Source organism: Larus michahellis, chromosome 1, assembly GCF_964199755.1.
Source record: "Larus michahellis chromosome 1, bLarMic1.1, whole genome shotgun sequence".
Taxonomy (NCBI): domain Eukaryota; kingdom Metazoa; phylum Chordata; class Aves; order Charadriiformes; family Laridae; genus Larus; species Larus michahellis.
The window spans coordinates 143356350-143372990 of record NC_133896.1 but is presented as its reverse complement, the minus strand read 5'-3'; the positions used below and the strand labels follow the sequence as shown (position 1 = coordinate 143372990).

The 16641-nt window shown below is 41.7% G+C and overlaps 1 protein-coding gene across 1 annotated transcript in view; it reads right to left on the bottom strand.

Moving 5' to 3' along the window:
• Positions 1-16641, bottom strand: part of ANOS1 (anosmin 1) — a 148091-nt gene that overhangs the window by 106631 nt on the left and 24819 nt on the right. The window contains exon 2 of the mRNA XM_074606896.1: positions 6903-6950. Within this exon, the coding sequence (XP_074462997.1) occupies positions 6903-6950 (48 nt within the window). The remainder of the gene's footprint in view (positions 1-6902; positions 6951-16641) is intronic.

Here is a 16641-nt window from a genome sequence, read left to right as displayed (position 1 = left end):
ATGTGAAGTTATTGGGGGAATTCAAAACACAACATAAAACAATTTATTGCCATTGTACAAAAATAGTAAACCTCCAGTGCAACATTGCTATCTTTGAAGCATTTGAGTCATCCTTGCAAAAATCTTTCATTGGGCCAGACTCTCATATTAGTCTTTCACAAATCAAGTAGTACCTTGACCCACACAGCTGTTAGTGGGAGGCTGATCAACAAATCTAATGGTTACTGTAATTCTTTAGTGAAATTTTAGTGGAATTCTTCAAGTGGATTACATAAAGGGGAAGTCACTGGTCAAAGTAAACAAGAGGAATGAAACAGACCCTTTACCTGCGTGCAGTCAGTATATGTATATAGTCAGTGGGTTAATATGCATAAGAAAAAAATTCAGTTGTGAAAATGGGTGGATGTTTTCTGCTTTTCTCCTGAACCCACTAAGGAAACTGTATTTCATTTTAAGAAGCAATATAATGAAATTGCCAGGTAACAACATCTGTACATAGGATAAAGACAAGAATACTATTCTCTACCCTTATGAACATCAGGAATTTTAAGTAAAGATGTATAAGATCAGCTCTGGAAAACACAAATCTAATAACAAGTGTATCTGGGCAAAATTCTTCTCTCAACATTGAACACGCGCCTCTACTCAGAATTTCTCATTAATGTCAATGAGAATTACACTTTCAGATAGAGCTAGAATCCATACAGATTTCATTCTGTGACTTTTATTTATAAAATCTATCTTAGAGAAGAAAAAGGAAAAAATGTTCTGAGACCTATCACTTTAACAAATGATAAACAAATCCCTAACAAAAAGTGTCACAAATGCTTCTCAACAGCAGAAGTAGATATTTCGTTTTAGACACTCTGTATATCCAACCAACAGTATTTCAAACACTGACCTATCCTACCCTTCCCTCCCTAGCAGCTGACATTACACTCAAAAATAAAAAGATGAAGTCTCTTTCTACATGTCGTCATTTAGAGGTGACTTTTCCAGTATCAATGAGGGCTACAAATGTATACCAAAGCCAATGCACTACCTGTGTTGAGAACAAGTTGAATTCTTTACACTGAAATAACAGATTATATTATTATATGTTATGTAAGTACAAAACATTAAAGACGCTATTTCTTCATTTATATAACCCATACCTCAGAATGCTTTAAGTTAATTACTTAGGTAAGTCAGAGTATGAGATACCATCACAGAAAATATGACTAATAGCAGGGGGAAACGGAGGATTCAGCCCCAACTAGATTTTAAATTGCATACCTATCCATGTAACCCATGTCGAAATATTATTTTATTTATTCTTGTTTTTAAAAACAGCCTATGGATGATAGGCATGAAAATATTTTTAATTGCAACATAAAACCCAAACACTTTGCTATGATGCAAGACTTAAGTCCAAATTGCATAAACATACTGGATCTATCTGATTCCAGTTTTAACTGTCTTCCCCCACTTTGCAGAGCTTCTATTTTACATTTCTCTGCTGGGACAGCTGTTGGCAACAGGAGCTAGATTTTTAGGTAGTTATGTACGTGGAAGTAACAAAGAGAGTGTCTACTTGTCTGGTTCTCTCCCCAGACAAGCTTTTGACCAATGTGGTGTCCAGGAATGGAGATGACTGAGATCCAGGTGCTGGTCCAATGACTGTGTGTGAAGAAATACTGAGCCCAGCCCAACCCAGCCCGTTTTTGCAGCTCCCCACTTTGCAGCTCCACTTTCTCATGCTGTTGTTTATGAGCCCACTTTCACATTACTCAGCAAGTCTGACAGGATGACAGTAATCTACTGATAAAGTAAAAGAAAATAAATGCTAAATTTTAACTCTCATTATCTAGATGAAATCTGAATGGAACCTGAGGACATAAAGTAAGTTCTACAACATGTAACAGCAATCCTAAAGCTCTGATTTCTAAAGAAAAAGTCACCAAATTTTCAAGACTCAGCTTCATGCTTAATACAGTAAAGATTAAAAGAACCAATTTCAGAACCAAATCCAAGTAACTTGATTAACATTCACTGCTTTTATTAACATATGAACAGAACACACAGATGTTGTCACATAAAACTACATTAGCTTGTGTGTACAATAATTCTCAAGTATTATTTTAATTCTAATCAACAGTAGCAAAAACTTTTCTCCTGGATAAACTGTAGAAAAATGCTTGACCTTAAAATAAAAATAAAAAACCTTCAATGACACAGTATATTTTTTTAGGGACTATAAGAAATTGAAAAATACCAGATAGCCTCTGTAGTTAGAGGTCTTAAAAAAAAAAGTATTTGTTCCATTCAATTTCTAATAAAAATCCTTATTCTTCTGAGACCATGAGATTTTTTTTTTAAAAAAGAAAACCAAATACCCACCATAAAATACCATTAAGAAGAAAGAACAGAGTCAAAAAGAGCAAAACACAAGAAAAAAAGAAAGACAAGCCTGTAAAATAACATGAATGGCATAAGCTCAAACAAAACAACAGAACTATGGACAAAGACAGACGAAAAAATGTTGGTTACAAATCTATGTTCAAAGAAATTCCCAACAAACTTCACTAACTACAGTGCCAATTTTACCTCAATACACATATTCACAGTGGAAGCCAACCAGCAATTTATAGGATCCCAAGAAAGCCCTCAGTCTGCTTCGACTCTGTACAAGCAGAAAAGTAGGAGTGCTTGATGGCAGTGAATAAATAACCACCAAAAATAACAATTTATTTAATGATCCTATAATTTTCCTAATTATAATAGAGTATTTTTAACATATTGAAATTACCCATCTCATTTCAAAACAGGGCAAGATCTTACTAAATTAAATTACATATAAAATCATTGGTGCATATTTTGCTGCTCACAGTCATGTGGTTGTGACTTGCTCCATTAAAATAATAAAAATAAAAATAAAGAGCCATTTGGGATGTAGGTAGCAATCTACAACTGTTCCTGTGCAAGCTACAACCATTTTAGTGCATTAGATTCGCACGTCTGAAAAATCAGTTCTCAAAGGTATTCATCTTCAAACTAACAGTTGTTGTCTATGCTTGTATTAGAGGGTAATGTTATAATAGCTTGAATTAACTTTAGAGGTACTTCACTAACTAAACAAACTTGAACAATATCTTATCAACAGTTCTCTTCAACTACTATTGGGAGGGATTCCATGGGAAGATTCAGAGCTAGCAAGTGCTGGGAACTTTTCAAGAACGCTCTCCTAGAAGCACAAAAACAGTTCATCCCCTATAAAAAGTAAGAGAAGTAGGCTGACCACGAGACCACCTTGTCTTAAGTGTGAGCTTCTGAGTCTGCTCAAAACCAAGAGAAGCATACGAGAGATGGAAAAGCAGACAAAATACCTGTCGAGAACTACAAGGGCATTACCAGGGCATACAGAAATGCAGACAGAAAAGCAAAAGCTCAGCTTGAGTTGAAATTGGCCAGAGTTATCAAAAACTACAAGAAAATGTTCTTCAGGTACATAAACAACAAGCAGAAACAGAAGGAAAATACTGGCCTGCTGTTTAACAGAAGAGGTGAATTAGTCACCAACAATACTGAAAAGGCAGAGGTTCTCAATGCTTTCTTCACATCTGTCATTACCAGCACTGTTGGGCCCCAGGCCCTGGGAACAAAACTCCAGCTTGATGCAAACACAGACCCACCATCAGTGAAGGAAGAGTTGGTATGTAAACTATTACAGGAGCTTGACCCCTACAAATCAATGTGTCCCGATGTTATTCATGCGAGGGTGTTAAGAGAGCTGGCTGACATCATTGCAGGGCAGCTCTCCATAATCTTTGGGAAGTCATGGAGATTGGGAGACATCCCAGAACACTGGAGGAGACTAATGTTACCACCACCTACAAGAAGGGCCTAAAGGAGGACCTGCTCTGTTGATGTGGGGCAAGCGGTTGGACATTGTCTACCTGAATTTCTCCAAGGCTTTCAACAGGGTTCCCCACAGCTTCCTCCTAGAGAAACTGATGCGTTACGGTCTAGACAAGTGCTCTGTGCGGTGGGTGGGGAACTGGTTGACAGGCCCCACCCAGAGGGTGTGGTAAATAGCTCCCTTTCAAACTGGCAACCTGTCACAAGTGGGGCCTCCCCAGGGACCGATCCTGGGCCCAACACTGTTTAGTATCTTCATAAGTGATCGGGATGATGGGATCAAGCGTACCGTGACAAAGTTTGCAGATGACACCAAATTGAGTGGGGAAGTGGACACTTTGGAAGGGAGACCCATCCTGCAGGAAGAGCTGGATACGCTGGAAGAGTGGGCTTACAAGAACCTTATGAAGTCCAACAAGGACAAGTGTAAGGTCTTGCCCCTGGGAAAACGTAATCCAGGCGTGCAGCACAGGCTGGGATCTACCCAGCTGGGGAGCAGCTCTGTGGAAAGGGACCTGAGGGTCCTGGTAGACAACAAGCTCAATATGAGCCAACAGTGTGCTGTGGCAAAGCAAGCCAACAGGACGCTGGGTTGCATCAACAAGGGCATCACCAGCAGAGACAAAGAAGTCATTATCCAACTCCATTCAATGCTTGTCAGGCCACACCTGGAATGCTGCGTTCAGTTTTGGTCCCCGCTATACACAAAAGATGTGGACAGGCTGGAGAGGGTCCAGAGAAGGGCCACCAAGGTGATCAAAGGACTGGGAAGCCTGTCATATGAGGAAAGGCTGAGAGAACTGGGCTTGTTCTGCCTTGAGAAAAGAAGGCTTAGGGGAGACCTTAGCACCATGTTCCAGTATTTAAAGGGTGGCTACAAAGAAGATGGAGACTCCCTTTTTACAAGGAGTGACATGGAAAAGACAAGGTGTGATGGGTGCAAGTTAATTCTGAGGAGATTCCAATGGGACTCAAGAGGAAAATTTTTCATAACGAGAGCAATCAGCCATTGGAATAATCTCCCGAGGGAAGCAGCAGATTTCCCATCATTGGACCCTTCTAAGATTCATCTGGACAGGGTGCTGGGCCATGTGTCTAGACTGTGCTTTTTCCAAGAGAGGTTGGACCAGATGATCCTTGAGGTCCCTTCCAACCTGGTATTCTATGATTCTACGTAAATAATAGAAAAGTCACTGAATTAACTACATCGTATTTTATTGCTGTATCAGCTGTCTTAGACATTGATGCAACTTCCAAATAGAATTTCTCCACTGTGTATCAGATGAAAATACTTGTGCAAACAAAAGGTGCTTCTGTGTTTCAACGTCCCCCTACTAACAAACTAGCTGGATGTTTGCTGTCATCTGTGTCTTACCACAAATCACCTCAAAGAGCTGTGTTACTAAACACCACAGCCACAAAATAAAGGTGGACACTGGGAGAATCCTTTAGAAAAATATCATCTGAGATATTTAGCTCATATAAAACTCCTCCACTGAGATGCTGAGAAGCAGCAAAAGGAATTTGTATATTTAAAAGGTTAACTCAATCCCCTGCATTGCTTTGAAAGTTTCAGTTAGGTAACGCAATTGTTTGACGTTGCATTGCAAAACACAGAAAACCAAAGCTTGCCTGAAACAAGAGAACATTCTGCTTAAGTTTGGTTATGCTAACAATTTGGCCAAGTTTATATTTATTTATTTTTCTAAATATGGTAACGTTGCTTTCTTAAGGAAAATGTATTACCTTCCTAAAAAAGAATGAAAACATGAGGTAACATGACTGTAAAGTATATGTTAAGTAATTTAAACAGTTGTTGCATTTTTTATTAAAAAATAATATTAATTTGTAGCATTCTCTCACTGATTTCAAGATTTTTTAAGAATGATGAGATTTAATTGCAAAAGTGCAATCCTTAGCAGCGTGGCACAACTAATAGGAATTGTTGCACATTCCTCATATACTGATGTTGTTATACTCTCATGATGACAAAAGCCATCAACTTTGTTTTATTTTCCTCTGATGCAACAGTCAATAACAAATTGGTCCATTTCCAATCCCATTCATTTCAAAGGAAATAAGATCAGTGAAGCAGCAAACTCACTCTTTAAGAGTAGAAAAGAAGTTTTCATGTCTTAAAATCAAGGTTTAGCACCATCGTTTACATACATTATATTATTAAAGCAATAAAGAACAATGCTACTTGGATTTAATCCCATTTGCAATGGGATTAAATGGGTACAAATTCCACAGAATAAAAAATAAATATTGACATTTAAAAAAAGCATACATTCTTGTAGAAATACATTTTCAGGAAGATTAGGGAAAAATACTACCTTCACTATTTTCAGGTAAATTTCCAATGGATGCATCTTTCATGATGTTTATGAGCAGTCAGCATTAGAACATGCAATTCCACTTTGACCCACCAAAGCTCCCAAACCATTGTTGCTTCTATCCAAGCACCACAGAAAGACTCTTGCACAGTAGAATCAGTTGACAATTAGCTTACCTACACTCTAGGCTTTCAGGTGCTGGGATAGGACAGGGCATCAGTAGAACCACTAGGATTTGTATCAAGAAGTTTTTCAAAGAAATTCAGTGTCAGGCTACAAACTAAATACCCAAACTGAATGAAATGTTCAATGTTGGCATACCTTGGTGCTATTGGAGAATGATTTTAAAGTGATTGACAGTTGTACTCTTATGACCAAAAATACTGAAAGAACAAAAATGATACACCAGATTTTAGCCAGTGTAAGGTTTGTTGATAACCACAGAATTATATTGGTTTAACTAAGCTGGGTACTTATCCTCAAACATTATTCCTGAAAGAGTAAATCACTTGGTTTTAATTTTTGATATTTTATTATAGGTTGATGTTTCCAAATAAAATATAAACAGATGCTTCTGAAAATGGGCTAAAATGAAGAGCACCTAATCTACAGACAAGAGATTGAAGCAACAAGGCAACTTAAATGAGAGGGGGGAAAAAAAGGACATACCTTTGAACACTGTTTATGATTCTGGCACCAAGCAAGTGACCCATTGTTCTGAAAGACAAAGAAAAAATGTATGAATATTAATGTATCTTTAAGACTAGACATGATCACCCTAACAGGTTTAAACAGAATTCACCTTCCAGTTCTGCTTAGAGAATGGTGTTGTGTCACAACACTAATACCATTCCTGACTCCAACTCCCTTGTGTTGAGTAAAAGACTCAGGCAAGCGTAAAGTGACCAGAGAGAAGTTAGGAAAGCATTTCATCAAGCAAGGCTGGTGCAAAACTGACTTAAAGTCACCTTTTAGTCCATCTTTGTAAACACTTACTATTTAGACTTGCTAGGAAGCAAATAAAAGGTAACACCTTTATTAAAGAAATTGATATGGATTGGTAGTGATTCATGAACAGAAAGCCCATTAGTCACATTTCAATATTGCACAAAAAGTTAAAATGAATTATCAAGGAAAGATAATGAATGTCCTTGAAGTAAATGGAAAATTCAATTAAATGTGACATGAGTTTACCAAAAGTCAACCATGCCAGTTTTAGTTTACGTTTTTGGTAATAAAGTGCAATTCTCAGATGAGGAAACACTATAACTCTCATTTATCTTGACTGCAGTAAAACAACCAATACAGTATCACATGCAAAATAATAATTTAAGCTAAAGGAAGAGAGACCATAATGAGAACAGAAAGATAAATATGAAACTGGTAGAGGAACAAACAGCAACCTGCTGTTCTACTAGAGGGCATTCTGAAGGGTCAACTTCAGAAACAGTATTTCCCAGTAAAAAACCCACAGCTCAGGAAAGATAAGTGTGTGTTTCTGGGGTTAACACATGAGACAAAATATTGATTCACTTTCTGTATCGGGAAAGACTGAAACAACATCAGGAAGACCTGACTGACTCTGTGGACTGAATACAAGAAATGGGGTAAAACTTTACAACACAGAGTGCACATTCATGCACTTAGGAACTTACACGTATTTTTTCCATAATTTATAAACTCATACTCTGGAAACAGAACAAAAGTTGATTCTGGTAAATTTCTTGTTCACAATCTGATTACAATGGTGAGTCTATGAGGGAGTAATAGGACGCCCGTTCATATGAATTAGGCAAGCTATTTCTGCTGAGATGAATTTGATTGGCTTCACCTTTGAGTGCCTTCACCTTTGGCAGTGACTATAGACCTGGAAGTAAGTCTCCATGGAAGAGGAATTCAGGTAGGCCAGAATCCAAAGGACGAGCAAGATTAGACTTTTTTCTTTTTTCTTTTTTTTTTTTTGTTTGAATAAAGGGAGATGTAAATAATGGAATAATCTATATACATGACTTTTTATGTATAAAATCATACAGATAAAGCCAAAATTATTCCTTGAATGTACAACAACTACAATTCAGAAGCAGAAATAGATACATTAGCATGCATTGAAACTAGACCAGCTTCTCAAAACAGCAGTACTCTGTTCTGATCTCAGCAAAGTTTATAAGGCTGAATACAGGGGCTTGCTACCACAGCTATGAAGCCTACACTTTGAAGCTGGATCCCTCTTAGCAAACCTTTGAAGAGATCATGTTTATGCATGTCTTCATAAATGTATGTAGTAATGCCTTCTCACATGCTCCCAAGATGTGGCCAGTAGGTCAAGGGAAATGATCGTTCCCTCTACTCCACTCTGGTGAGACCCCACCCAGAGTACGGTATCCAGCCCTGGGGTCCACAGTGCAAGAAAGACATGGAAGTGTTGGAGTAGACCCAGAGGAGGGACAAAAATGATAAGAAGGATGGAGCACCGCTCGTATGAGGAAAGGCTGAGTTGGGGTTGTTCAGTCTGGAGAAGAGAAGGCTCTGGGGACACCTTATTGCAGCCTTTCAATACATAAAGGAGTCTTATAAGAAAGGCTGAGAAAGTCTTGTTACCAAGGCCTGTAGTGACTGGACAAGGGACAATGGTTTTAAACTGAAAGAGGGTAGATATAGATTGGACATAAGGAAGAAATTGTTTATGATGAGGGAGGTGAGACACTAGAACAGGTTGCCCAGAGAAGTGGCTGATGCACCATCATTGGAAGTGTTCGAAGTCAGATTGTACGGTGCAACCTGATCTTGTGAACGATGTCCCTGCCCAGGACAGAAGGTTGCATGAGATGATCTTTAAAGGTCCCTTAATGCATTAAAGGTCCCTTCCAACCCAAACCATTCTGATCCTGAAGATGGAACACTGAAGATTGTTCAAATCACATACTCACAGAATGACTGAGTTTGAAAGATACCACTGGAGGTCATCTGGTCCAATCCCCTTGGCTCAAGCAAGAACACCTACAGCCAGTTTCCCAGGACCAGGTCCAGGTGGCTTTTGAATATCTCCAAGGTGGGAGACTCCACAACATCTCTGGGCAACCTGTGACAATGCTTAGTCACACTCATAGTAAAAACAGTGTTCCCTCGTGTTCAGAGGGAACCTCCTGAGTTTCAGTTTGTGCCCATTGCCTCTTGTCCTGTCACTGGGCACCACTAAAAAGAGCATGGCTCTGTCCTCTCTGCACCCTCCCTTCAGGTATTATACACGCTAATGAGATCCTCCTTCAACCTTCTCTTCTATAGGGTAAACAGTCTCAGCGCTCTCAGCCTTCCTTCATAGGAGAGATGCTCCAGTTCCTTCAGCATCTTCATGGCCCTTCATAGGACTCTCTCCAGTATGTCCTTGTCTCTCTTTTACTGAGGAGCCCCAGAACAGTACTCCAGCTGTAGCTGCATCAGTGTTAAGGAGAGGGAAAGTATCACCTCCCTCGACCTGCTGGCAATACTTTGCCCAATGCAAATCAGGATACCGCTGTCCTTCTTCGCTGCAAGAGCACATTGCTGGCTCATGTTCAAATTGGTGTACACAAGGATCCCTAGGACCTTTTCTGCAAAGCTGCTTTCCAGCTGTGTGGCCCCCAGCATACATTTGTGTATGGGGTTGTTCTTCCCCGGATGCAGGACTTTGCACATCCCCTTGTTGAACTTCATAAGGTTCCTGACAGCCCATTTCTCCAGCCTGTTAAGGTCCCTCTGGATGGCAGCATGACCCTCTGGAACACTCCTACGAGTTTTGTGTCATGAGCTAACTTGATGAGGGCACACTCTGTCCCATCAACCAGGTCATTAATGAAGATGTTACCTCTTTTTGAGGTAACAAAAATAAGTCCAAGGGCAATGAAGAAAGATTTCAAGACCCTGGGACGGCTGGTCAAGGGATCGGGAGCGCAAGTTGTGTTCTTGTCTATTCCCCCAGTTGCGGGGAATGATGAGGGGCTAAATAGAAGGACCCAGCAGATCAATGCCTGGCTTCGAGCTTGGTGCTGCCGGCAGGACTTTGGGTTCTTTGATCATGGCCTGATCTACAAAACGCCTGGCCTGCTGGTAACAGGCAGGAATACCTTGACCTCCAGGGGAAAAAGGGTTCTAGGACAAGAGTTATCGGGGCTCATTGAGAGGGCTTTAAACTAGATCTGAAGGGGGGTGGGGATGGTACTGGGCTTGCTGGTGAGGTGCCAGGGTGTAGTTGCTCAGCGCTCGTGGGCCAGTGTGCCAGTATTTCTGAAAGCCAGAAGGCACACCACATCTCAAGGGTCAAATCTACACACACAACTCCCTCTCTGAAATGCTTATACACCAATGCACGCAGCATGGGGAATAAGCAGGAAGAGCTGGAGGTCTGTGTGCGGTTGCGGGGCCATGATCTCATTGCAATTACTGAGACGTGGTGGGACAACTCGCATGACTGGAATGCTGTCATGGATGGCTATGTCCTTTTCAGGAAAGACAGACCAGCAAGGCGTGGTGGTGGAATTGCACTCTATGTGAGAGAGCATTTGGAATGCATCGAGCTCTCACTAGGGGCGGATGAAGAGCGGGTTGAGAGCTTATGGGTGAGGATTAAGGGACAGGCAAATATGAGGGACACTGTTGTGGGTGTTTATTACAGGCCACCTGATCAGGATGGGGAGACTGATGAGGCTTTCTACAGACAACTGAAGGTAGCCTCGCAAGCGCAGGCCCTGGTTCTCATGGGGGACTTCAATCACCCCGATATCTGCTGGGAAGACCACACAGCCAGGCATGCACAGTCCAGGAGGCTCCTCCAGTGCATTGATGACAACTTTTTGACACAGGTGGTACAGGAGCCAACAAGGAGAGGAGCACTTCTAGACCTGGTACTGACAAACACAGAGGGATTGGTGGAGGACATTAAGGTTGGGGGCACCCTAGGTTGTAGTGATCATGAAATGATTGAGTTCAGGATCATGGGTACTATCCACAAAACAACAACAAGAAGTAAAATTACAACCTTGGATTTCAGGAGGGCTAACTTCGACCTCTTCAAGAAACTGCTTGGAGAGATCCCGTGGGCTAGGGCTCTGGAAGGCAAAGGGGCTCAAGAAAGCTGGTTGATATTCAAAGACCACTTCCTCCAAGCTCAGGATCGGTGCATCCCTAAGAGAAAGAAATCGGCCAAGGGACGCAGGAGACCTGCATGGTTGAGCAGGGAGCTTCAGAAAAAGCTCAAGTGGAAGAAGGAAGTTTATAATAAGTGGAAGAAGGGACTGACCCCTTGGGAGGATTACAAGAATGCCACCAGAGCGTGCAGGGATGAAACAAGGAAAGCCAAGGCCGCCTTGGAATTAGACCTGGCTAGGGACATCAAGCACAACAAAAAGAGCTTCTACAAGTATATTGGAAGCAAAAGGAAGACCAGAGAAGTTGTAGGCCCACTGCTGAATGAGGCAGGAGTCATGGTGACGGAGGATGTGGAGAAGGCAGAGTTACTGAATGCCTTCTTTGCTTCGGTCTTTTCTGCTCGGCCCAGCCCTCAGGAGTCCCAGGCATTGAATAAAGTAACAGGGAAAGAAGACGACTTCCCTTGGGTTGAGGAGGAGCGAGTGAGGGACCAATTAGATCATCTAGATATTCACAAGTCCATGGGCCCTGATGGGATGCACCCGAGAGTGCTGAGGGAGCTGGCAGAAGTCATTGCTGGGCCGCTCTCCATCATCTTTGAAAAGTCCTGGAGAACAGGCGAGGTGCCTGGGGACTGGAGGAAAGCCAATGTCACTCCAGTCTTCAAGAAAGGCAAGAAGGAGGAGCCGGGGAACTACAGGCCGGTCAGCCTCACCTCCATCCCTGGAAAGATGATGGAACAGCTCGTTCTGGGTGTCATCTCAAGGCATGTGGAGGAAAGGAAAGCTATCAGAAGTACTCAGCATGGATTCACCAAGGGGAAATCATGTCTGACTAATCTGATAGCCTTCTACGATGGCATGACTAGATGGATAGATGAGGGGAGGGCGGTAGATGTGGTCTACCTTGACTTAAGCAAGGCGTTTGACACGGTCTCCCACAGCATCCTCATAGGGAAGCTTAGGAAGTGTGGGTTAGATGAATGGACAGTGGGGTGGATAGAAAACTGGTTGAAAGATAGAGCTCAGAGGGTTGTGATTAGGGGCACAGAGTCTAGTTGGAGACCAGTGACGAGTGGTGTTCCCCAGGGGTCAGTACTGGGCCCAGTCCTCTTCAACATATTCATCAATGACCTGGATGAGGGGATAGAGTGCGCCCTCAGCAAGTTTGCTGATGACACCAAGCTGGGTGGGGTGGCTGACACACCGGAAGGCTGTGCCGCCATACAGAGAGACCTGGACAGGTTGGAGATCTGGGCAGAGAGAAACCTTATGAAGTTCAACAAGGGCAAGTGTAGGGTGCTGCACCTGGGAAGGAACAACCCCATGCACCAGTACAGGTTGGGTGCTGACCTGCTGGAGAGCAGCTCTGTGGAAAGAGACCTGGGAGTCCTGGTGGACAACGGGATGACCATGAGTCAGCAATGTGCCCTTGTGGCCAAGAAGGCCAATGGCATCCTGGGATGCATCAAGAAGAGCGTGGCCAGCAGGTCGAGGGAGGTCATCCTCCCCCTCTACTCTGCCTTGGTGAGGCCGCACCTGGAGTACTGTGTCCAGTTCTGGGCTCCCCGGTTCAAGAGGGACAGGGAACTGCTGGAAAGGGTGCAGCAGAGGGCTACAAAGATGATTGGGGGACTGGAACACCTCTCTTATGAGGAAAGGCTGAGGGATTTGGGTCTCTTCAGTCTGGAAAAAAGACGGCTGAGAGGTGACCTTATCAACGCTTATAAATACTTAAAGGGTGGGTGTCAGGAGGATGGGGCCAGGCTCTTTTCAGTGGTGCCCGGGGACAGGACAAGAGGCAATGGGCACAAACTTGAACATAGGAAGTTCCACCTAAACATGAGGAGGAACTTCTTTACCCTGAGGGTGACAGAGCACTGGAACAGGCTGCCCAGAGAGGTGGTGGAGTCTCCAACTCTGGAGACATTCAAAACCCGCCTGGACATGTTCCTGTGTAACCTGCTCTAGGTGACCCTGCTCTGGCAGGGGGGTTGGACTAGATGATCTCCAGAGGTCCCTTCCAACCCTATGATTCTATGATTCTATGTTAAACAGGACCAGAGCCAGCATTGACCTCTGGGGCACACTGCTAGTCACTGACTACCAACTAGACTTTGCGCCGCTGATCACCACCCTCTGAGCCTGACTATTCATTTAGTTTTCAATCCACTTCACTGTCTGCTCATCCAGTCTGTACATCAACAGCTCGTCTGTAAGGATCTTACAGGAGACTGCATCAAAGGCCTTACTGTACTCAAATTGGTCAAGCAAGTCTCTGCCTTGATGAAGCCATACTGACTACTCCTGATGATTTTCTTGTCCTTAATTTACCTGGAAATGGTTTTATGGATTAGCTGCTCCATCTCTTCCCCAGGGATTGAGGTGGGGCTGACCCATCAGGGCCCATTGACTTAGTCATGTCCAGTTTGCTTAGATATTCCCTGACTTGATTCTCTTCCAACAAAGCTACATCTTCCTTGCTCCAGCCTTTCCCCCTGGTCTCTGGGACCTGGCATTCCTGAAGGCTGCTCTTGCTAGTAAAGTCTGAGGCAAAGAAGGCATTCAGTACTTCAGCCTTTTCCATGTCCAATGCAATCAGGTCCTCCATCTCTTTGCGCAATGGGTTTCCCCAGTCTTCCTTTTGTCTCCCATGTACTTATAGAAGACCTTCTTGTTATCCTTGATGTCCTTGGACAGATTCAATTCTATTTGGGCTTTAGCTTTCCTAAATTCATCCCTGGATGCTCAGACAATGTTTCTGTATTCCTTACAGTTTACCAGTCCTTGCTTCCACCCTCTGTATATTTCCTTTTTGTGTTTGAGTATTGCTAGGAGCTCCTTGTTCATCCACGCAGGCCTCCTGGCATTTTTGCCTTAGTTCCAATTTGTTGGGATGATCTGCTCTTGAGCTTGGAGGAGGTGATCCTTGAATATTAACCAGTTTTCTTGGGCCCCCATTCCCCCCAAGGCCTTATCCCACAGGACTCTTCCAAGCAGATCTTTGAAGAAGCCGAAGTCTGCTCTCCTGAAATTGTTCCAAAAATCTTCCCAGCTGTCACAAGAGCTTGGCCCCAACACACAAAAAAATAGAATAAAGAACCAGAATCCCTTTTTTTCAAGATATTGTACACCAAAAGGAGCAGAAAGTACAGCAAGAAAAGGACAGAAACAATATGGATTTTGATGCACATGTTCCCATCAGACTGTTTGTGGAAACTAAAGCCTTCATGCAGGAATGGACATAAATCTGCTCTTAACCTAAACATAAGTTATTCTAACAATATCAACAGCTAAGCACACTCTTCCATGCACTGATGGACCAACCGAATTGAAAAAAAACACAGACCTACTCCTACATCAGTAGGAGAAACAAATTTTTGGTTGGATCAGTCATTTGAGTGCACATCCCTTCTGTACTTAAAGAGATGAGCACAGCTTACTAAAACAATTCTGCAAAAATACCAATACCGAGTCACTTCCAAGGACAATTCAGAATCACCTTCCAAATTTTTAAGCTTCTGTTAGCAGGAAAGACAAAAAGATGCAGGATAGGGTAATTAGGCAACAAACTTGCGTGTTTCAGCCACACCAGAAAAATCACTGCCTTCTTCATTTTAAGCATGAAGCTTATTTTGACAAAATAAGCTCAATCACAGTGAGAAGTTCAGGAAATGAAACTAAAGCATTGAACTTCCATATTAATCTTGTACCTTAAGATCCAAACTAATGCAAATTATACTTATGCTTTCACCTCAACTTTTAATCTGAATTTCAGAAACTTTTTTATAAGCCTTGTTTTTCATATGAGCTGTAATGATAAAAATTTCTATTCCTGCATTACCTAAGGAACTCTGGGGATGATAAATGTAAAGACATCCACTCCTTTCCACTTGCAAGCTTATTTAGGAACAATTTAAAAATTTTAGTTCATACAATTTAATTTCAATATTTTATGAACGTTTATTTTGTCTTATCTTCCCAACAGTTTACAAAGCAATCATTATTTGAGTTTATAATACCATTTTTATCTGCTGTTACTGAAGAATTTAGCCAAAACTAAGATTTGCTAGTGTAAGAATAGATATCTATGAGCACTGTGTCAGGTCCAACCCCTTCAAAAAGAGAGATGCATAAATAGAAGAAATAAAACCTTAGAACAGCCGTAAATAACATATGCTAGTGGGGATACTTTAGTATTACCCTTAATGCTGCATGAGGATTTATTATTTCCATTTACAGATCTAGCCAGCAGTAATGTTAAAACAATATTTTATGTGCTACTTTCAATTTATCCCCCTTTTCTTCTTCATATAAAATGTGACAGAGGTAGCTGATTGCAATAACAGATTAGAAGCAGCTCTCCGCTTTGTTTCAGTTATGCTACTGCTTTCCACTGAACTACAAAAAGCAGTCCAGCTTTTAAATTATATCTGTTACTTGAGACAATAACGCCATAAATGTCCAGATGTGTGGCTCTCCTACTTCATAATTTTAATGTCTACAAATGTTTTTATTTTTTCTACTGAAAACTATTACCACTTGAATTAAAAAGTATGCTTAGCAAAACATAACAGTATTGTTTAGCAACTTCAACTTCATATGAACTAACATGATGTGAATGAATTTTCATTGTACAAGGTAAAAGAGCAAATTTTACAGGCTTCCTTTGAACAACAGGGTAACAGACAAAGCAGGAATGCTAAATGAACACTCTCCTCCTCCACTCTGCATCTTAGCAAATGGTTAATCTAAATTACACAAACATTCAGCCGTGACTTTTTTTCTGCTTTGAATCTAGTGTACCTGGATGAAAGTGTAATTTCAAACCATGAGAAAATTGTGTTATATCTGTAGCATTTTACATGTTCCCAGATTGCATCCTCAGTTCCCTCACGCCTGTTTTTCTTCAGACGCAATCCTGATCTGACATGAGAGTCACTTTTTGTCCTGATCTGACAAAAAATGAGAGTTTTGACTTTGTCTTTAGTAGTGCCTTAACTCTGCTGTGTAGAAATGGCTTCAAGGAAGAGTTAACTACCACTGTTTCTGCCCATCTATAAGCCTTCCACCAGTGTACCTTTAGGGCAACCTTAAAGTATCTTACTCTGTACACTGAAGAGAAGAAACCATGCCATATGGGGCAAACTCCAAATATTCTGTCTGTCCAGCACTGACACGTCACATGAAAGATGTCAGGCAAACAAGACTAAAACAGTCTCCAACATCACATAGTAGATGGAGACAACAGGAACTCAGGCCACCAACTGAGCCCCACACACTTTCAC